General features: G+C 42.7%; 1 protein-coding gene across 2 annotated transcripts in view; it reads right to left on the reverse strand.

The window, feature by feature from the left end:
* KIAA1958 (KIAA1958 ortholog) overlaps positions 1–23,983 on the reverse strand; it is a 52,911-nt gene that overhangs the window by 19,779 nt on the left and 9,149 nt on the right. For both annotated transcript variants that reach the window (XM_058043151.1, XM_058043152.1), the window contains exon 2: positions 1,424–2,688. In XM_058043151.1, the coding sequence (XP_057899134.1) occupies positions 1,424–2,576 (1,153 nt within the window). In that variant the 5' untranslated portion in view covers positions 2,577–2,688. The remainder of the gene's footprint in view (positions 1–1,423; positions 2,689–23,983) is intronic.

Below are 23,983 nucleotides of genomic sequence, written 5' to 3' on the forward strand. Positions count from 1 at the left end.
TGGCATCAGGAATCCTGCCTTTCTCAAATTTAGCATGGAGAGTTGGTTCTAAATCAGACGGAGTTTTGCAAGGGAATTTCCATAAGGGATGTTACATGACAGGACTACTGCAAAGCAACATCTCAGAGATGCAGTCATGCACGAAATGGGTCCTAAAGAAGAATTTGCTTTGCTTTAAGACAATTATCAACCTTCCAAATTTCTAATGTTTAGTAGGGTTTTACTTAGTAAAACTGTGTATTTAACTTTGTCTGTTGTTTGACCTGGCAAGAAGATCTGCAGGCTCTTACCAGTTGCAAGATTTAGTAGTTTTCAATCAGATTTCAGGATGTTCAAGCTAAAGTCATGGGTTTTAGCTCTTGCAGTACCTGCCACAGGGACTGCATATAGGCAGTTTTTAGCCCGTTTACTGTTTGTCTGTACTCTGTTTGACCAGGCAGTCCAAGGGCGCAGATGGAGAACTTGCTCTTGCCTTGTCTCCTCCTGGCATGGCACCACTAAAGAAGAAACTGGAAGAGTGAGAACTGTCTGTGCTCAGGCCCAGAGGAAGCTGACAAGTCTGCTCAAGAAACAGACTGAAGACCTGTAGCCAACAGATATTCTCCACATGGGATAATCACTCAGCAGAAGTCAGCTGTTTTAACATGCTCTTTATGCAATAATGTTGATCTGTTTATGCCAATTCTATGTGCTTTGGCAGGAGATGAGAAAAATTATGGACACAGTGTATGGGAACGTTCACTGGGAAAATGGAAAAAACCCATTTCATTATGGATTAAAGTTTTATCAGTTTCATGGTTAAGGTTGTACTGATACTTCTTGTGTCCATAGACTGATCTGACTTATAGATAACTACTTACAGAAGCAAAACCCTCTTTTGTGGTACTGATAACCTGTCTCCTTTGCCTGTCCAGGTCCAACAGTACCCATGTGACAAGGTGAAGGAAACACGAAACTCTCCAACTCTAGGCTACACTGGCTGAGACCCCTTTTTTTTGATTCGTCAAGGGGGCATGTCATGTCATCCGTGACCCATGCACACAGCAAGGTCACTGCATGCTCTCTCCCATGACACAACTGTACCCATAATGGACCTTGCAAACCCAGTTCATGTCCTCCCTGATCCGTGCACACAGCAAGGTCACTGCATGCTCTCTCCCATGACATAACTGTACCCATAATGGACCTTGCAAACCATTTTGCCTGTGACTGTAGTACACTTTTTCAGGTGCTGGTGCTTAGTTGGTGCTTAGTTTCTGAATCCCCTCCAGGTGTATGTGGCTTCCATACCTAATGACTTATGTGCCAGCAGGACCCTGATGCAATGCAACACACACACCCCCTCTGTACCCTCACTGAGCCAGGCCTGGGAGACACCCCCAAAATGCCTCTACCACCCTTCTACTCCCGCCCAGTGTCCTACCTGGCATCAGCTGCACTGCTGCCTCAGGGGTGATGGTGGGCGCTGCCTGGGGCTGCTGCTGGCTGGAGCTGACCTCAGGGTCGGCGCCCACCGAGGGCGAGCCGGCCAGCTCACCACCCGGGGCCAGCTGTGGGGTGGACGGCAGGGTCTCCTCAGCAGTCGCCGGTGGCTCCTCCTGACCAGGCAGCTGTAGGGCTGAGAGGGGGATGCTGATAGGTTTCCCAGCGGTGGTGATGGCATTAGAGCTGCTGGCTGGCACCTGCAAGGCAGCCACAGGGCCACCGCCTGCCCCCCATGCTGGGGAGGCGAGAGGTCCCCGGGGTGGCCGCTGCGCGGCCATGCGGGGCGGGCCAGGCGGGGAGGCACAAGGGCGCGGCGGGTCGGGCTCGGGGCCTGCTGCTGGCTGGGGCACGGTTCTGGTGGGTGCCAGGCAGGAGGGCCCTGCCGGGGGCTGCAGCTTGGGCTTGGACATCTGCATCAGGGCCAGGGCCGGCCCATCGGTGCCGGCCGTCAGCTCCGCGTTGGCCACTATATAGTAGTCCTCAGGGAGCTCCTGCTTGATCTTCTTGAGGAGCACGTCACCGCTGCCCTCATCGGCAGCCTGGGCCTGGGGCTGGGCCGCGGCTGCCGGCCGCTTGCGGGGGCCGGTGGGAGCACGGTGCGGGTGTGGCTCAAAGTCACTGTCCTCATCGGTGACAGAGGACTCACAGACCATGTCAAAGAGGGTGGCCTCATCCTCGTACTCCTCCACAGGCTCGCCCAGGTCTGACGGCTCACTGCAGTAGGAGAAGTCACAGGAGTCACGAGTGCGGGTGCAATCCAGCTTGGCTTTCCCCGGCCGGCCTGGGTAGCGCTCCAGGGGGCTGGCCTGAGCCTCTGATGGCACCCCCAGCATGCTGGGGCTGTCCGAGTTGAAGCTGCGGCTGTCCTGGAAGCAGACACGCTCCTGGGAACCGGCCCGGCAAGTGGCAGCCAGGGGCCAGTGGTAGGCATGGCCAGCACTACAGCCCCACATGGCTGTCAGGTTGCCATTGGCCCCCTCGGAAAGCAGGTGCTTGAGGTTGGGGATGAGGCTGCAGATGGTCCCATGGCTGTGGGCCCAGCTCACCAGCTTGGAGAGGTTTTCGGAGGAGGTGTGAAGGCAGTCCTCCATGGTACAGGATCAACAGCGCCTGGCCGCTAGGAAGTCAGCTGAAGACACAGTTCAGATCACAGGGTCTTGGCACTGATGGTCGTGTGTTGCCAAGCTCATATTTACTTCTCACCTGCAGAGAAACAGAGCAAAACCCCACTCTTCAGCACTCCTAAAGCATGACCATATTTGCATGGGAAAATGAAACATTTGTACATTCAGCTAAACCCACCCATTTCACCCGTATCTCATGTCCTACAAAATATGCCTCAAAACTACGCCGGGTCTTAAGCAGCCACATTCCTCATTCTCAGAACATCTCTGCAACATACAACTGAAGAGAAAACTGCTTTTCAGTAACAGTAGCAAAATGATTAGAAGCTTAAATCTCTGACAAAATATAAAAGCAGCCCAAAAGATGGTGATTGTGTGTTCATACCTAGGAAATGAAAATTAAACAAAATCTTAACACATACAATTAATCTTGAACACCGGGGTAGCAATCAAGCACCAACTGGATCTGAAGAAACAATGAAGTTTTACATAATTTATGCAGATTTCTCAACTGAATCAAATATCTCCTATTCAGCTGAATTTAAGAGGTATCAAAATGAAGGCTTGAAACTTGAGCTTTCAATACAAGGAATAAACAAACAAGCTTTCACTGTTCTATACTAATAGTCATCAGTTGCTCAAAGACTTAAGAGACTCTTAAAGGGCCTGCTTTTTATCATACTGTCCATTTTCCAACATCTAAATAATGATTCAGTTCAAGAAAAACTTTTGCCATTTTCATCAAAACTATTTAGAAATTTGCCATACAAGATGACAGCAAAGTCTGCATGTTTTTCTTTGTATACAGCTAATGACAGAGAAGTAATCTCCAGTGACCTCAGACAGCTAAAGTATCTGTGAACTTCTCATTTCTGCAAGTCTGTTTGGAGCCTCTCCCTAATCGTCTCTCTGCTGTGCATTGTGAACATGACCTGCAAGCCTTGGAGTTCCTGTTGTTCTCATTTCACTCTTGTTTTCTTATAGAAAGAAAAGCCCATACATTTGTCCCAGATCAAATGAAGTATCCATGGCAATGTTATACCTAATTTTATTCTTTGTCTTCATCTACACAAGCATTTTTAGATATAAAATGAACCGCACAGTGGCTAATTGCCCCTGGGGAATGTTTTCCCTAAAAATCAACACAAATTACTACCTGCCTACCTAGTTGCTCCTCAGTCACCTACAGATATCTGTGTTTGCTCTGCTGCCAAGGGAGATGAGGAGGCTGCGTTTCAATGATTTTGTAGCTTGCATATCCCTGCCCCTTCAGTCCTATTCACCAGGCAAGGGTTGGTCTGTGGAAATCAAAACTGGAAATAAAATACACAAGTACTGCCTATGATTTTCCCCACCCTCCTGGGTTTTTTCACCTTACCCTCTGTGAGTCTTTGGTGGGATCAAGAATGGAGCCAGCATGGGAATTTCTAGAAACTTTAATTTCTAGGAATTTTTTCAACATCTTTGAAATTAAGCATGGAGGAAATGAATGAACAGGAAGAAGCACATAATTAGGAAACAAAATCGTATGAAATTCAAGTTTGTTTTTGCAGCAGCTCAAGACAAAGTGCACGCACAGAGAACAACTGCTACAATACATTGAATTCTAGACCACATGCAAACAGAGATCTCAGAGCATAACCTGCAACACACAGCTCCTTGCATGACCAGTGCATCTGTGAAGTATGATACATGCAAGAAGGTCCCTAATTTGCAAGTCTTTTAGGCGCAGGAGAAGACCTCCTTTTTCAAACATACGACTTTCAAATATCTAAAACTTCTTTTTTGTTATATTTTATTTGTTATAAAGCTTTTAAACATCATGCTCAAGAGGGGTCAAAATCCCTGTTTCTTCTAAGAAATCCCTGTTTCTTCTAAAAGACTAAGGAATCCATGTTTCTTCTAGCACTCATATTCAAAGATATGTACTTACAACGTACCCTGCGACAGAAGAAACACCAAAATACAGGAGGAGGAACACCATGGTCATAGTAAGGCAAAGAAGACAATCTGGGAAGTGAACAGGAGAAGGGAGGGAGAGCTAATACAGTCAGAAGCTGCATCTGAGTAAACCTTGTGTGGTATCATGGAGCTGCTCAGTCACCACACAACCAGGAATGTATCTTGGGAAGACAGACAGCCCCATTTGGCTAAAGGATCACTTTCCCCTTAGGGAAATGTGATAAAGTCTGCCACAGTCTGACTGCCAAGGTCAAGATTGCGTGTGCAGTTACTCAGAAGCACTGTGTCTTCAGTTTGCCAACTGCAACAGAAGTTGCAAATGGCAGTTTGGGAGGGAGGGACTCATGCTTTCTGTAGAAAGCGCAGAAAATGTATCATTATGTCCCTGGTTTTCTGGAGAGTACCTCGTCTGCTCAGTCAGCAGGATCCTGGCTGACAATCTGCTCTTGTTTTCTAAATCACATTTTAGAGATTATGTAAGTACTTCATTCAGACTGGCAAGATCTGATAAGATGACTCATGCTTAATAACCTGATAAGATGATAACTCTGAAATCATACAGTAACATGATGTAGTTTCCATGCAATCTACACTGGTATTTTAACTGCATTACAGACGTCTTAATCTTCCACAGCACTTTTTGCAGTTCAGAGCCTACAAATATCTAAATCAGAGTGAAGCACGTCTGGGCGCTGGAAATTCACTGCAGCTATCTGGACCCTCAAGGAAGAGTTGAATTTTACAGCTTTTTTTAAATTTTACAAACTCATTTACAACGTACCAGTACAAGGACTAATGTGGATGGAATGTGTGCTGTGCAAGAAAGTGGTATTACTGGAAAACCATGCCTTGAGATCTGTTAATGCATTAAGGAGAACAGCATTTGATTTAGGAAAGGCAATATTTTCTATATCCAGAACCAGAGTTTTGCTATAGTAGATCCATTTGATGACGAAAGGACAATAAAAAATAGCAACATTTAAAGAGTAGCCCTACTTCATGTTCTAAGATGGGACTTGGCTTAGCTACTTTAATGCAGACAAAACTCTTCCTGATTTTGCACAGAGCAGTAGCAAGAGCCCCCTTGTTATGAAAGGCCCTTGCACCAGGCAAGTCTCAGGAGCAATAGCGGTTGGTAGCTGTCCAACATGAACCCTTTCCCTTATCCCATGAAAAGTATGAACAAACACCATTGGGGAGCAGAGATCTGGCTACCTCAACTACATTTTATCTTTTGGCTCCTTGCACATGAAAGTGATAGAGTTTTGGTTAGGACCTTATGGAATGTTCCTCAGACTCAAAAGGAATTCTGTGATATGGCTCCCTCAGAAAGGAGGCCAAAAGAGGTGAGGATGCCAAAAGAGGTGAAGGAACTGAATGCAAAAAATGGGATGATGCAGAGGTGTGGAGTGGGAAGTGGGTGTCCTCCAGCAGTGCCTATACAGTGGAACATGGATTTGGTGGACTGATAGCTCAGAGAGGGTGATGGGTGCATTGTGTTGTAAAGAAGGAAAAAAATAATTTTGGGATTCTGTCCTCTCACAGAACCCCAGGTAGTTAACAATGGATTGCTTCCCCAGGGTAATCACAGATAAATTGATTCATACTAACTTGCATCACACATATCTATGTTTGAAACTCTATTACAGTTACTGATTATTAGTACTTCCATACTGATTTTTTTCAAGGGAGCAATATAGCCAGGACTACATTAAGAGTCCTTTTGAGACATGATGCTAAGGCTGATACTACTGAAAATTTTCTAAAAGTTCAAGATTCTCAAATAAGAATACAATGCAAAATTTACTTCTGTTAGTAATAAAAAATAATTGTTCTAATCAGACAGCTGTATAAAAACGAAACCCTGAATCCTAAAACATTAAAAGGTGTAAAAAACCCTGCATTTACTCATTTTACATAACATGGATTTCAAACTAATCTTATAGCAACTGAAACTTGATTTTTAAGTGTTTTTATGGAGAAGCAATTTTTTTCAGCTTCTACATTAAAAAAAAAAAAGTCTTAGAAAGCAGTTGGGCTCTGCTTTCTCATACTTGCTAAAGAAGCTAAAAATATTTCCTCTGTTTTTAGTCTCTCCACCCTGTACAAACTTACTAGGCTATTACTCCATCACTGTCTTAAGGGGAAGCATTGCTTTATTTTTTGAAAGATTACCTTTCCATATTAAAAGATTTGGCCACAATAGTGGAAGTATTTATCTAATTCAAGATTTTAGCTAATGGACAATACTGAGGCTTCTCTTATTACTAGAATCTCACAAGCCAAATGTTTAGCCTTGATAGAGGTCAATAACAGCAGAAATCCCAGTGTAAATTCATCCACAAAGGCAGAGTAGTACTGAAGTCTTCACAAAGGCCTGCTGCAGTCCCACAGGCCCTTCTAGCCATCAATACAGGATCACCTATATATTTCTCTTTTAAAAGTAAGTTGCTGAAGTAAACTCAGCAGGAACTGCAGCCTTGCCCAGATAGCACCTGCAAATGCTGGGGGCCCTAGCCATGCAACAGAGCACCCAAAATCACACCACTGCTAATCACCTTCTCTGCTCTCTCCTGTGAGAGGACTCCTGCTCACAGTGGAGTTAAAGGTCAGCCTCTTTGACTCAGTGTTTTGATTTCTTCACTGATATTGCAAAGGAGGTAATCAAGATGACACAGGACCAGGACAGGCAACCAAAACAGACCAGCAAACTGGAAGGAATGGGAGTAGGTAAGTGCATTTTCTCTGATTTTTGGTTTCCAGAGTACAAAACTTCCATGTCAACTCAAATATTATTGCATTTACTTTCTGCTTGAAATAAAGGCTATGAAGCAAGAAGAAGCAGAAAGAGAGAGAGAAAGAAAGCACATAGAAAACAATGGCATTGTACAGGCAAGGTATGAATCAAGTAATTTACCCAGTTCACCACAGGGAGAAGGGGTTGACTTCCACCTCTGATACCAACTGTATATGGCTCCTTTTGTTTAGCAGGATGTGTTTTTAATTTAATGTCTCTTCAGGAAAAAGAAGGGCATACATTACAGAGGAAAGGCTTACAAATACTGGCAAGGTCTGCAAGCCTGTGAGATAGGCCATGTCAAGTATTCTTAAGCTAGTGAGTAATTCTCCAACTATGCTCATTTGTCACTTAACACAATCTCTGAATGGTGTCTTCAAGGGAAAAAGAACCTCTTACCTCAACAAAATTACTATTTTCAACTTATGTAAGCTTATGCTGTTTGTCTGTGATTTTAGCTCTGTAAGAAATAATTTAGAAATAAATAGGGATACACAGTAGGAACAAAACAAAGCCTTCATGCTAATTTTCTACCTCCAAAATTCCAGGACCTCAAATTTTACATTAAATCAGTCATTTATGTGTAGCAAGTCCCTTCCCTCTTGTGGGTCTCAGAGATTTTTTGCTTCTATTTTGGGCTTTCTGAAATCTGTAGGAGCTCTGCTGCTGAATAAGCAGGCTTTACTCTCAATGAACCACAATTACAATTCCTATCAATAACAAGCAGCACCAAGAATGCTTTCCTGAGAGAGGGGCTCAGAGGGTAGTAGGAAGAAAATACAATACATTTGTTTCTGGGCAAGTAATCCTGTACTCCATTCAGAAAATGTCCTGGTTGTCTATCACATTTACTCCACAAGGCTGCAGCTCCTTCTAAGTTGATGGTTAGTGTTCAGGATGCTTTCCTTGCCAAGTGTGGCACGCCTTCAGCTGCAGCTGTCATCACAGCAAGCTGAGCAAAGCAGCAAAACCTGTTTGCTGGAGAAATGCCTTCAGCTGGCTGGGACAGCATTTGAGGGTTTCCTCACCTTTTCATGTGGAAGACTATCGCAGGATTTAGAACCTCCCAAGGGCCTGCCTCATTCACAACCTAAAATGATTCACCCATTGACAGCAGAATTGACTAAGGAACAGTTTGGGGGCTCAATCCTTAATCTGAGTGTAGTGCTACAGATACCGCTGCTTCTATTTTGGTAATCTTTTTTCCCAGCACCTACTAAACAGATCTGTGTGAGTCCTGCTCCTGCACAGTGTGGCTGAAGGGTCTCAGAGAGAGCAAAAGAGAACCAGGAGAAGCAGGTGAAAAGGGAGCAGAACAGATAGTGCAGGAAACCTGATCAATCTGAGCAAGATCTTGTATGTAAGAGCCTCTCCTATTACCTACATGCCAAAGTCTCAATTAAGCTTCCTGAGACTCTTCCTCTTTTTTTTCCCCAGCTCACTGTGATTCTTTTGATAATTCCTCAGACATGCTAATTCTTTACCATGAATCCCTGACCAAGCCATCCCTGTGCTGGTGCTATCCTGTCATGAGTTTCATTCCCCAGAAATATAGGCCTGATTTGGTTGTTCCCATTTGCAGGGTGTAGAATCATCAGAGAATGGTGCAGAAATGCACAGGACTGCTTCTTCTTGCTGAGGAAGGTTCTTCTTTCCAAGGACCATGTCTGAAAGAAAAGTGACTTTTTGACAATACTTGAGTGTATCTGCTAAGTTGCTGAGTACCTCCAGCTCCAGAGAAGTCAAAGCATTTGGCAGTGCTATGCTTCATCTTTTTTACCATGTCTTCCTTATGCATCCTATAAAGGACATGTTCTACCATGTCTTCACAGAAGCTCTGTAGCAGTAATGTACTTTTGTAAAATATCAACACTCCAAGCTACTTACAACGGAGCAGTGTACCGCTGAACCCAGAAAATATTTTAGGATTTTGAAAGCACCAAATGCTGCTTGTTCAATTCAGCGTTTAGCAAGTGCACCCCTGAAACTTTGTCTCAAATGACTCATATCTCATTTTGTTAACAAAGATACTTCTCACTGTGATATGCAACAAAGACCTGAGAGACACATAGATGCTGTGGCCTAGCTTAAAAAGACTGTGTTCCTTCAGACTGACAAATGAAAGCAAGTTTTAGGACTAGCAGTTCTGCTGACTTACACACCATTAGATGAACTGTCCAATGACCATTATGTACCCCTGGGTTAGTGAGCAGAGAAAAGTGTGGCAGGAGCAAACATTTTCAGTAGTACTCATGTTTTTCTCCACTAGCAGCAATGGAGGTGATGTAGCAAGAACGACAATCCGTGCAAAATCCATCCTGGATTTCCAAGCACTTGGAAAACTGTGTAACTGTGATTTGTGTGAATTTGGCTCTACCTTCCACTGAGGTTATACTGGGTCTGACACCGAACTTTTCCACATCTTGAAACAAAACTCATCCTTTTCATCAAGTATCTTTCAACAGCAAAGGCAAAATGCATGTTTCGATTTTTAACATTTTTACTGTTGCACTGTTCCTCACCCTTTGAATACATGTAGGACCACTGTTGCACAGAAAGAAACAGTGTTGCAGTGCAACCAAGCTATCCACCCTCAAATTTGCTTAGAAGTGCTTAATACCCACTGAAGTGAAGACTCATACTGAGTGCAGTGGCAATTGAACCAGGTCCAAAGGTCTTATCTGTGAGGCTGGTCTTGCTCAATGAATAATGTCACTGCAACCATTTCCCTTGATGGATGAATTTTGGACAGGCTAGAAAGATGGGCTGAGACCCATTGTATGAGGTTCAGCTAGACCAAGGGCTGAGTCCTGCACTTTGGCCACAACAACCCCCTATAGTGCTGCAGGCTGGGGGCAGAGTGGCTGGAAATCTGCCCAGTGGAAGAGGATCCAAGGATGTTGGTCAACAGTGGCTGACCATGAGGCAGAATATGGCCAAGAAGGACATCCTGGCCTGTATCAGCAATTGTGTGGCCAGCAGGTCCAGAGCAGTTCCTCTGTACTGGGCACTGGTGAGGCTGTGCCTCAAGTGCTGTGTTCAGTTCTGGGTCCCTCACTACTGGAAAGACACTGAGGTGCTGGAGTGTGTCCAAAGAAGGGCAGAGGAGCTGAGAAAAGATCTGGAGCACAGGTCTGATGAGGGAGCTGGGACTGTTTGACTTAGAGAAAAGGAGGCTCAGGGGAGACCTTATCTCTACATCTCTGCAACTCTGAAAGAAGGATGTAGCCAGGTGTGTTTGGTCTCTTCTTCCAGACAACTAGCAAAAAAATAAGAGGACATAGCCTCAAGGGGTTGAGGTTGGACATTAAGAATTTCTTCACAGAAAGGGGGACTAAACATTGGAATGGGCTGCCCTGAGATGTGTGGAATCACCATCCCTGGCAGTGTTTAAGAAAAGATTGGATGTGGCACTCAGTGCCACAAGTATTCTACTTGAGATATCAGAGATCTTTTTCCAACTAACTGATTCTGTGATTCTGTAATTCTGATTTCTGTTTTTTGAAATGCCCAAATGGATGAAAATATGCCTCTACACTCACATAATTCTTTCATCATTGTTCTTAATAAGATTTTTTACCTCAGTCACCAGTACTTAATCCCTTTAGTAATCCAGATTCTCTTGCTTTGAGTTCACATTTTGTCTACCAAAAAAATAAGACCTCTTGCTCCATTTTTCTCAACCCAGTATCTCTTATAAGTGTTAGAAATTCTTGCCTCCACTTTTAATGACTCCAGCCTGTGTTTTACACAGAGCGGGGATCATCACTCAGAGCAAGCTGAGCAGGGTGCTGAGGTGACAACAGCAATACAATTTTCCAGTGGGAAAAAAATGGCCCCGGTTTTTCTTTTGCTACAAGTGGGTCGTCAATAACCAAGCAGGGATTCTCAGGTACACCAGTACTCAATGCAGAGTCTCTGGGGTAAAGCCTGCTCTGAAAAGAGACAAAAATCTTAGTGACAAGGAACTCTGCATCCAGTCAATACCTTAATAGTTAAATAGCTCTGCTGCAGCAGTGCCAGGGTGAAAACCTGATATTCACGATGCCTCCATGGACTTTGTCAATATAAATGTCAAAGGGAACATCAGCATAAATGTGATGGTGACAACAATGTACATTTCTACATCTTGCAACCAGGGCTACAACACAAAGGAGTACTTGATAAGATGCCTGTGCCTCAGGATTAGTAAAACATAGCAGGGAGTTTTACTGTAGCCTCAAGTAAATCTTGGCTACCTCTTATATTTTAATATCTATATATTCAGCGAAGACATTTTTAAAGAAAGAATACATTTTCTGGGAAAGCATTTCTGAAAAGTATATCAACTATAAGATTTTAAGGTCCTGAGCACTGAAAAAAAAAAATAAATCTCTATTTTACTGAAGTTACCAGGGAATTTACCTATCACAGATTGGTTGTCTTGTGTTGTTCTTACATTTGTTCCAAAATCTGCCTTCACATAATTTTTCATGATAACCTGAGACTGAAACTGGATTATATCAAAGAGTCAGCTTATATGTCTCAGCTTGCAGTTCAGAATCATTCTTTAGTGGAGAAATCGTATGTTTGGAAAATGTTTAAAATATATCCTTTCCTGAGTTTACAATGAAGTGAGTGTACCCTCTCTAACTTTAGAATTACAATTAGAAGAATCAAACCCACAAAGCCTGAAGGCAAGATGTTTTCCCTGGCTCTTCGTTTTCCTAGAAATTATATTAAGAGAAAGTCTGCACATGATTTACTGAAAAGAAAACAGAAATATTAAAACTGACTTGCACAAAAATTATAAAGAACAAACATCCCTAACTTCTTACAGGGAAACCAATGCCTTCAGTTCCAGCCCAAACAATTTAACTATTCCATGGTATTCCTCACAAGCAAGTGCAAGCAACTTCTGTGGATGAAAGGCTTTACTGTACCAGATTTTATTTGCAATTTTTATTTGTAGGATTTCTTTCATTTCAGAGCTTTTCTAAACCAGCTGAAAATTGGAAAAATGCTACTATAGCAATACTGAAAACATGCATTACTTGGCTAAAAAGTGCCAGTGAAACAACAGTATTAACCACCTATGAAAAATGGAGGTTGTTTCCCACGGAAATTAGAAAAATTGTAGAAACTCAGGATGTGTAAGGATGAAACTTCACTCCCTTTACTAGAATTGAAGGGTTTAGGTTTTTACTTTTTTTTAACACAGAGTTGGTTTTTGATGTTAAATGATTCTCCAATTAGTTCTCTTAATTCTCAGCAAGAAAAACATTCTGAACTGTCTTTACAGTGTGCTATTTGAGGTATCAACAATTACTGTTATAATTGAGCTATTGGCATCACTCTGAGGTTCTGTTCTGCAGCTGCTTTTTTAAATCTTCTAAAAAACACCCAAGTCTCAGAGAAAAGAGTTGTTCTTGGCAAACAATTTTGAAAAAAATACAGGAAATTTACAGAGAGCAGATTATTCCATGAACAGGCTCATATCCAACTGTGCATAAGAGATCATATGCAACTGAGTCCCTAATAAAAGTTCCTAGACCTCACTTTGACATGATGTAGAAAAAGCAGTGAAATAAAAGCTGCCCTAGAAATGAGCCAGCAAGGATTTGCAATCATATGTAAGCCAGACAAAAATATAGGGTAACATCTTCTGGCTGACAGTGGACAAAAAGAGTAGAAATGCTTCACTCAACTATGTAGCAAGTTTTCTTTTATCCCTAGAAACATATCTAGCTGTGTGCCTCTAACATAATATCACTCATCAACTGAGATTAAAATGAAAATTAAACCAAGGTTTAAACTAGGTTATATTTTAAGATTACTGTTCTGAGTTCCCTGAAAGTAGGCAGAGATAGATGCCCCCATGATGCTTACCCACATACAGGTGAGGGGTTGGTGGCAATCCCACAGGACAAGCAGCCTGACCTACTATTCTCTTGATGAAGAAGATGGGGAACGGGGAGTGGGGAGTGGCCCACCCAGCCCGCTCTGAATGCTACCAAAAAAACTTGCAGGTCTGAGTTCAGTGGGGCTGGAGCTATGGAGGCTTCAACAGCTGTACATGAACAGCCCTTTGACATTGGCTGGCTCAGTCAACCCAGGCTCAGCTCTTACAAGCATTTATGTAATCAAAAGCACTGAATGGCATGTTCAGAGGTCTATGTAAACTAAATATCTGTAAAATCTGACCCTAAGGATCTGAAAACCTAACAGAACTCTAACTAGGCAAGTACTGGAGCTCTGGTCAAAATAATTAAATGTGTGTTCTCAAGCAAGCCGAGCTCTTATTACATCAGTGCAGGATTTGACATGCACAACATGTAGATTTAGAGAAGATGCATGATTAAGAAAGAGAGAGAAACTGCAGAATATTCAGCTGGCATGCAAAAGACTTTGGAAGAAGAGCTCTGCCTATTATGGAGGACTCTCGAGTCTTACAACTGTGGTTTATTTCCTCCTAGAGATTCAAAACTCAAACTGTAGCCTTTGGACAACTGAAGTTCAAAACAATGTGCTACATACATTGCTGAATGTTTGGCAAAGTAAGTGAAAACAAGACTGAATATATCACATGACCAGTAAAATGGAAGCAGGTGTGTAAGAAAAAATGTTCTTATATGGTTGGATGTATTGTTATATACTTGCATCACAAATCTTCATTAACCTGTGGGTGCCCCATTCCTGGAAGTGTTCAAGGCCAGGTGGGATAGGGCTTTGAGGAATCTGATGTGGTGAGTGGTATCCCTGTCCATGGCAGAGAGGGTTGGAATTAGATCTTTGAGTGCCTTCCAGCCCAAACCATTCTATGATTCTGTGACTCATTAAAGTCTGTTCTTGTTATGCTTTATTAGTACTGGAGTTATTGCAAAAATAGATGAGGAAATTCCTTCCAAAATTACCCATTTCGGTTCATACTGGTTTATTTCATTAGAGTGAAAAAGGGCTCTAAATGCAAAATACATGCTAGTCTAAATAAAACCAATTACAAACAGGATAGGAATTTATTGTAAGGTATACACCTCCAAAGAAAACCTTTAACTTTCAAGAAATGGATCCTGACAAACTTCTTAATCTCCAGAAAGATAATTAAAAAAAAATAAAAAATATACATTTTTCCATGTGATCCTCCTCTCCTCTCCTCTCCTCTCCTCTCCTCTCCTCTCCTCTCCTCTCCTCTCCTCTCCTCTCCTCTCCTCTCCTCTCCTCTCCTCTCCTCTCCTCTCCTCTCCTCTCCTCTCCTCTCCTCTCCTCTCCTCTCCTCTCCTCTCCTCTCCTCTCCTCTCCTCTCCTCTCCTCTCCTCTCCTCTCCTCTCCTCTCCTCTCCTCTCCTCTCCTCTCCTCTCCTCTCCTCTCCTCTCCTCTCCTCTCCTCTCCTCTCCTCTCCTTTCCCTCCCCAATTAAATAAAAGACACTCAACCAAAATATTTATTAAAATCCAGTATGTTTCAAAGAAAACAAGCAGGTGTTTTACTATACCAACCTGACCGTGTTTCTAACTAATTTTTTCTTGGGGCTTCATTTAGTGCAGTCTTTGACTGGAATTAGTAGAAAATATACAGTATTTCCACATTAAAAAAACAAACAAACAAACAAGCAAACAAACAAACCAAACCCAAGGGAAAAAACCCAACACACCTCTATCCCACAAATACAAGCTGAAGTGTCATACTGTATAGGCATTCCAAGGACATTGATATCAATATCTAACTTCTAATTCCCTCTAGATGTGGATAACCTATAATTAATGCCAAACACGGAAAACCAAACAAGAATAACTAAGGATTACACTAAGGGAAACACAGAGCTTTCTAACATACTAATTCTTAATCTAATCTTTGAAAACATTTTCTACAAGGACATGCACAGATTTGATACTCTGTCATGGAGTACATCTTCATTTAAAACCAGTCAGATCTCTTACACAGACATCTGGACATTTCTTGTTTGAAGAAATAAAACAGAACCTAGAAGAGCTATTTTAGAATTATAGTGAGGAATGACACAGGGTCTTATTTAGAAATTAGAACCCAAAATAAAAAAGAAAAATGGTGAAAAAGAACATGCTGACATTTATACAGGATGTAAGTGTACTGAACTGCCCTGACCAATTTTTTAAAATTTCTGCTGACATTTTTCCAATTGGATTTCACTGGCAGTGCACTTAGACAGTTTCATTTCCTCTCAGAAAAACTTGTTTCAGTCAAAACTCTTGATTATTTACTAGTATGTTGAATCCAAAACAGAAAAATTTGTACTGTGAATTCTTGTATTGATGCTTCACACCGTTGTTGAGGCGTCTGGAAACAGAGTGGTTCCTTCCAGTTGCAAAGTGTTACCACTGAGATACAGCTGGGGGGGAAGCAGTGAAAATTACTGACACCAAACTCAGCAGTGATGATACTGTCACATCTCTCTAGATAGCAGAACTTCTGAATTTGCCAAGGCAAGACATCGTCTAACCCTCCTGCAAACTGTCAATACTGCAGCAACCTCAGAACCAAGTCAGAGGGACAATTATCCCTTGTCTTACATCATATCTGGGTCTGGAGGTGAGTTTCCCCTTGCTTTGCACTGACAGTATTTCACCTTTACCTGCAGACATCTCAGCAGTCACTATGGTACATACAAGGCAGGAGAAAACAGAATCCTCCGGATCTGAATGCAGTTCCTCTCATAAGTTCACACACACTTCCACCTGCCCAATTGCAATTAAAAGGTACATGTTGGCACCAAAAAGAAAAATAGAAGTGCTGACTGAGTATTACCACTGAAAAATGTCCCTGCTGTGTTTAACTTCCCGACCCTTCTGATGCTGTCAGTGCAGTCTAAGGTGCCAATAGCATTTTTATGAGACTGCACTGAAGGGTCAGAGCAAGCTGGCATCTCCAGACATAGTCCCATGATGTGTACCAAAAGCCAAAGGTAATGCAGTGAACCAACTTTTAGCAAAGCAGCCTCCTGTGTGGGTACATTGCTGGTGTGGCAAATGGAAGGGTGTATTTCACTTACTGTCCTGGGAGGCTCAACATGCCACGGTCCCAGCTAGACAGAAGGTTGGGGACAATTTCTGACCCACGATTTTCTGCAGCAACAGAAAAAGAAATTCTGCCACACACAAGAGGTGAACACACTTAAGTCTTGTAGGGCAGACAAACATGTTGCTTCTTGGGTCATCTACACTATGGACAAGATGATCTTTCTACAATTGCCTTTTAAAATGTAACCATTTCATTAGAGCAGAAATGCAAGTACTGAAATGTTGCCTCTGATGAAGCATGAATGCTGGCACTTCTGTAACTGTTCCTCTTTGTGGCCATGTAACTATCCATGTCCACAGAAAAAAATGGCACAGAAAGCACCCAAAAGCTTTATAAAACACAAGACATCTGAAAAGTCCGAGCAACGCAAATTACATTTGCAAAGGGCAAGCTCCACAGTTTTGTAAGGCCCAGCATGAGACCAAACTGAACAGGTCTATTCTCCTTTTAAATGTCTTTTATGAAGCTGCTTTTAGACAAATTAAAAACATGAAGTAGGTCCTTCAGTTTGGCCCTCAGAGATGGAAGTGTGTCCACCTTTGTTAAAATCAGGTTTCATTTCAAGCTGCACCATAGCATACTACATAGGAATACATAGGAATAGAGGAGTCTATTCCTATGGTTGCTAAAGCAAGCAGAATGCTCAGGGACACTAAGAGAAATTTAGCCTACTCGCTGTCTGCCAGACTGGAACAACTAGACTTAGGAATACTTCTAAAAGAGATACAAACAAAAATAAAGCCTCTCACAGCATTTTAAAAGGCCTGTGTTTAGAATAGCTGTGCAATACAGGGGTAAATCTGCCAAAGACAAAGAGGGAAGAAATTGAAATCTCTTGGCTGTACAGTTTTGGAAGATGATAGCTAGGGGAAAGGCAGTCAAAAGATGTCTCTCTCTGCAGCACAGCTATGCAAGTTAAACATTTCATAGCTAAGAGCACTGTATTTGGTAACTAGCCATTAATTTTTTTTTTTTTTAACATAAAGTTTCTGGTTGTTCTCATCCAGAGCCATTCCTACAGACTAGGCAAGATGCACAGTACGGGCAAGGGGAAGGAGAGCAGCCTCTGGGACAAATACAACATTTGGCAGGCAGGATTGATTCTGTGCCAGTAACTAGAAATGATACTTGAGCCAACCATGTGAAGGTACAAGACATGCAGAAGAAACCCACTCTGGCATTGCTCTCCAGTGCAGATCACTGGGGCCAGTGGCAACAGGTGAGAGCACTGGAAGATACCTTGCCACGAAGCAGATGGGGCTTGGTGACTCTGACCTGCTCACCTGGGTGGCTGCAAATGCTTATCACTCAAACATGGTGCAAATCTGAACCACAGCCAACACTGGGCAGCACCCAATGATGGGGCTATATTTATTAGCTTCATGCTTTACAAACAACCAGTTCACTTCCTTTACTTATGGAATATTTGTGAAGCCAGTAATGCACAAAGTCTATGGCATCAGCAGTTAACATTAGGAAAAGACTGATTTAAGAAATGAATGTAAGCAAAAGGCTACCAAAATCCCCAAAACACAGATATATATTTAAATGAATGCCCATAAAGAAGACAAGTGGTGATGTCTAAACCACTGCACTTAGCTTCTCACCGAAACAGAGCAGTGCTGTCACCCACCTCTGCTTTAACAAGTGCTTCCACAGAAAGTTAAAGACTAACTGTAAAAACTTCTATTAAGAAATACACTCTTAACCCAGATGTTTAAATCAAATACTCACTGCCAATTTCAGCAAAGGTCACATGCACCTGTAACTTTCGTAATTCTTCCTCATATCACTTGACTGCCATGATTTGCAGCCAACACTTGTAGTAGTTTTACCATTCGGCATAAAAGCATGCAGAAATATATGAGCCATCTAGATCCATCCAGAGGGACTGTAGAAGGTAATCTGAAGGTTTCCAGCATGGTTCAACTTCTTCAGCTTCCTTCAGCCCCTGCACATGCTGCTGCCATGCATGTCACTGCCAAGTGGCATTCCCAGTGGACAGTCTTATGCCAGATTCTGAGTGATGCACAGTGAAGGCACTCACTTCATCTTCCTTGTACCTTCCCATTAACGGCACACTAAATTCCTTTGCCACTAAGGTTAATGAACAACAGGCAACTAACTAGTGTGATAGTTTGCAGTTTTGAAAGCAGAGGGGATTTTGGTCAGGCACAAGAGCTGGAGCAGCATGTGCTCTCCTTGCTGCGCAGCATAGAGGGAGAGTTGGGAGCTGTCTTGGTGAGCCTGGCATGCATATATGCCTGAAAAATTAAATTCACAATCCTTTTAAACCATTCCAAACGACCCTCACAACAGAAAAATCACGATTACCCTTTATGGCAGTTTCTAGAAAACATACTCTGTTAACTGTGAAATTTAAGCTGGCAACCAGACAGGCCAAGAGTTTTATTTACAGCAGCAGTTCCTGAAAAACTGTTCTCTCCAGCAGTCTCAGACTTCCCACTCACAGCCCACTCAATCCCCAGCATGCACATCAGCAACTTTAATGAACACAAAACAAAACACAATAAAACAGGACTTTGTCAGAACAAATACTGTCTTGCTACAATTGTCCACCCAGTTACTCTGTACTTCTCTAGCATAACAAAAAAATGCATCCCATAAGAAAGAGCAAAATAGCTTTCTGCCAGCAAAATGCAGACAAACCTGGTGGCTTGCATGTTGAGAGTGCAGTAGAGTGCACAAGGTTCACAAGCACTACATACATCAAGCTGTATTTCATGGCGAGCATCAGGAAGCACCGGGTAGCCCTTGCATTGCCCATTTTTAATTTTTGCTGTTTAGCTGTAGCCCCTTTCTCCTAAAGATATCACTAAGACACCAGCCTCAAAAAGACACTGTTGAATACTGGTCTCTCCTCTCACTAGGAAGATACTACTGCTTTAACCCTGTCTGCAGGGAAGGGGTTTTTGTGTCTCATTTCCACCACACAAGTAGCTGCATGAACAGTGAACAGAATCAAGACAGACTATTGCAAATAGCACCATTCCAGAGGCAACTGTAGTCTTCTGTCCAGAGAATCTGATTCAAAATTTGGTTTCTTCCTGAGAGATTTATACCAAAATACAGCAAGCTCCTTCAGGAAGCACAAGTCCTGAGCCACTGGCTTTTGAGGAAAACCCGGTTTTAAAGTTCCATCTCATCCTCTCATCTGGACACCATTATGGCATGTAATCACCTGATTATCTGGTGCACTGGATAGTTTCTTCTGATCAAGTTAGATTATATCTAACTTGAGGGGCTGGAAACTTCTTCATATTTTTTGAGTTGTTTTCATCCTTCTCTCATTCTTTTTCTGAGTATATTACTCACACTTATTCTTCAGAGTTCTCAAGCGAAGTAGATTTTCCAAACTTTAGGCATTTTTTTCCCTCCACAGCATATTCAGATAATGAACTACCCCAAAACTTGAGTCAGCAGTGCCCTGGCAGCCAGGAGGGCCCCCATGTCCTGGGGTGCCTCAGGCACAGCATCACAGCCAGGAAAGGGAGGGGATTGTCCTGCTCTGCTCTGAGACAGCCCCACCTCGAGTGCTGGGGGCAGTTCTGGGTGCCACAACACAAAAAAGACACAAAGGTAATATACAGCATCCAAAGAAGGGCCATGAGGATGGTGAAGGGTTTGGACGTAAAGCCATATGAGGAATGGCTGAGGTCACTTGGTCTGCTCAGCCTGGAGGAGACTGAGGGGAGACCCCATTGCACTTAAAACTACCTCATGAGAGGAAGCAGAGGGGCAAGTACTGTTTTCTTCCATGTGGTGATCAGTGACAGGACTCAAATTAAAAACATGAAGCTGAGTCAGGGGAGGTTTAGGCTGGATATTAGAAAAAAGGTTTTTCACCCAGAAGGTGGTTGGAAGAGGTTCCCCAAGGAAGTAGCCACAGCACCAAGCCTGACAGAGTTCAAGAAGTGTTTGAACAATGCTCTCAGGCACATGCAGTGACTCTTGGGATGCCTTGCACAGGGCCAGGATTTGGGCTCAATTATCCTTGAGGGTCCTTTCCAGTCTACATATTCTGATTCTGTCACTTTGTTAAAACTGTCTTCCTGCAGTTGCCTGCCCTCAGAACACAGAAACACTAGTTTCTTACAGCAACTGGTCAAACTGCTGATTTTCACCATCTTGAAATGAAATACTGGGACCATTGCACACTGCAGTCAAATACTAAATGCAAACCTTGCTTTTTAATGCCAGAAATACAGCCTTAGCAGAGAAAGCAAATTATCCAGAAAAACACAAGCAAAGGAGTGGTTTACAAAATAAAAGCTTTTCTTAGGCAACTCCTATACAGAAAGCCCAGACAGAACCTCTCTGCTCTCCTGATACCAGGCAGATTGTGTGAGTATCAGGTGTCTGCTCTACACTTCTATCAGATACAATAAATAATACACAACTAATGCAGAATATCAGTTTCATTCTGTTCCTTCTTACTGCATGCATTACCTTATCTCTAGCTGAATGCAAAACATCTGCCCAAACCCATCACTGGAGACTGAATTAAATTTCCTTGGCAGTAATATTATTATATATGCAGCATGTATACCTAGTGCTGCCTTTTCTATTTTCTATCTTAAGCATCTTGGAAATGTAAAAGCAATTCAATTTGTAGCCTACTCAAATACTTTCTACCAAATAATCTAATGGGTCAAACCATGTGAAAAATGATAATGTCTTTTTCTTTTGTCAGTCCTCTGACAGAAACCAGGAAAAAAAAAATACATCCCACACAACAAAACCAAGGCATTGTTTCTCAAATAGTGTGTCACATTAGCAGAAATTTTACTTTGACATCCTCCTGAATTCTCAGTTCCTTGTAGTATAATTATACATTCAGCGAAAGTGATACACTTCTATTATTTTTGAGAAAGTATCTTGTACAAGCAAAGTATAATTAAAAGTAGTGTAGCATTTAACACAGATGAAACCATACAGGATCACTCTTGAACAACAGTCACAAGAGAAAACCAGTGATGGCTGTGAGAGTCTTTCAATGTGGTCATTAAGTAGAGACAAAAGGTGAATCAAGCAGATGAAAATGACCTATTTAACTTAATTTACTTGACATTCAATAAAACTTCAACAATTTACCTCGTACCTTGGGGAGAAGGCATTAATTCTCACAAAAGCATTATGCAACGGGAACAGTGGACCTTCCTGATGCATGAGCAGGACCTTCCTGCCAGAGGGCTCTGCATAAGTCATGGGGCCTGTGCTGGATTTGGGTCAGGTAGAGTTGATTTTTTTCACAGGCTGGTAAGGGGCTGTCTTCTGGATCTGTGCTGAACACCAGATTGATAATATAGTTTTGTTATTGTGAAGTACTGAGTCCTTGAACTCCAGGCCCTGAGCCAAAACTGACCTCTAGATGAACCCTGCAACCAAATGTTATATGACATTTGTATCCGTTCATTAGCAAAATATGCATGATCATTAGCATTATGATATTTGTATCCCCTCATTAGCAGAATATGTAGTGCGATAAGAATGAATTTATCGTTTTGTGCTTAGAGGCCAGACAAGGCCATGAAATCAGACATTTGGCCTCATTTGGAGGTATATGGTAAAAGCCAGCTCCCTTGGTTCCTCCTTGAGCCCTGGCCAGGCTTTGGGTAGAACCCAGAAGGAAGATGAAACCTTATGTTTCCACACTAGAAGGTACATAAGATTGTTTATTCCACAATATAAAAGCCAGCCCCTCTCACAGCAAAGATGGAAACCTCACTTACAAGTGGACACACCATGTAGGACTTCCCAGTTACCGGGAGTGGCCCTCCAGTCCTTCACTGTGACCAGGGCTCCCCAGCTGATGTGTGGATCTGGATGTTGGTAAAGTATTAGTGATCTTTCTTAATCACAGTAGGCAATCTTTTGTAGTAATGATTAAGTGTGTTGCTTAGCTTATCCTTTTGTAATCCTTTGCTGTGTTGAACTATAGTAAATTACACTTCTTCCTTAAAGTTGGTGTATATGTCTGTTGTACTGACCCTGCCCACTGCTGTTTGTGCTGCCACACTGGTGAGGAAGTCGGGAGTGCATGAGACATTGGGAGAAGACACAGCTGGGACAGGTGACCCAAACTGACCAAAGGGATTTCCAGACCATGTGACATCATGCTCAGTACATAAAGATGGAGGGAAGAAGGAGAAAGAGAGGAACATTTGGAGTGATGACGGTTTTTTTTCCAAGTAGGCGTTACAAATGAAGGGGCCCTGCTCTCTTGGAGATGGCTGAACACCTGCCTGCCTGTGGAAAGTAGTGAAATAATTCATTGTTTTGTTTTTCTTGTGTGCATGGCTTTTGTTTTCCCTACTAAACTGCCTTTATTTCAGCTCCAGTTTTCCAGCTTCTACATTTCTGATTCTCTCCCCAGTCCCGCTGGTGGGGGAATGAGCGAGTGTCTGTGTGAGGGTTGGCTTCTGGCTGGGGTGAAATCATGACAAGGGTCCAACTGGGTCCAACCCTCTCAGTTGCTGGTTGGCTGTGAGGAGGCTTTTACCCCAGCCAGTACTGCAGACCTCTGCTCAACCCACTTTTGAAAAGAAACACTTTTCCTGGGATACCCGTGCTGTGTGCAAAAAGTGCAAGACCACAGGAAACTCATTGCACCTACAAACTGCAGTGTTTAAATCTGACAACCCACAAAAACCCCAGATAAATGTTAGGCTCCTCCACACAAAACCCCTGGTCCTTCTGCACAGACAGGATATTCCCACCCATTACCTCCCACCCCCTATTAAGGCTGCCCTACCAAAGACTGCCCTACCAAAGACTGCCCTAACTATATAAAAAGATTTGTGTGGTACCATCAAGGCAACCCTGTGTGTCCCAAAAGTCTTCCTACTGACTTGCCAAGCCAGTCCCCAAACCTTGATAATTACACCTGTGGGGGCCAGGGCAGCTTTTCCTCTAAGCAAAGAGACTCACAGGAGTCTCAAGAGCCACATGCAGATGCTCCTCTGTGTTACTGGGAAGCTCCTTCTGAAGAGTGATGGGTACACTGGTCACCCTGATTGTTTCTGAAGACCTACAGTCTCCAAAAAGTAAACAAACAACACACAAACAAACCCCAGCTCAAGTGAGAAAATAAAAAGACTAGCAACTCCCTTGGAACACATTAATGAAGATCACTGCTCAATGGCCATTGGTTGTGGAATAAAGGGCATTTCATGAAAAGGACAGACATAACCTAATATTACAAATTTACCCCAGCTATGCTGGAAGGAACAAGCAAATCTATCTTCCAACAGAGCACAATGTAATCAAATAGTGAAATTCACAGGTGGAGGTAGACATGGAAAGAGACCAAACAGCTGATGTCTACACGTGCTCACTCAGACTTTTTGCTTTTCCATTGTACTGGCACAGTGGTAGTGCATCAACAGTAATGAAGTAAAACAGAGAGGAATTGTCTTTGCTCTCACCTTGTTGAAAGGTATATTCCTCATGCCCCATGTGGATCTCAGAGCTACAGACAGGGCACCAACATCAGGGCAGAGCCACAAGGGGAACTGCTGCAATAAGGCAAATCAAAGCCTTCCACTGAAGGAGCAACTTCT

This window comes from Melospiza georgiana, chromosome Z (assembly GCF_028018845.1).
Source record: "Melospiza georgiana isolate bMelGeo1 chromosome Z, bMelGeo1.pri, whole genome shotgun sequence".
Taxonomy (NCBI): domain Eukaryota; kingdom Metazoa; phylum Chordata; class Aves; order Passeriformes; family Passerellidae; genus Melospiza; species Melospiza georgiana.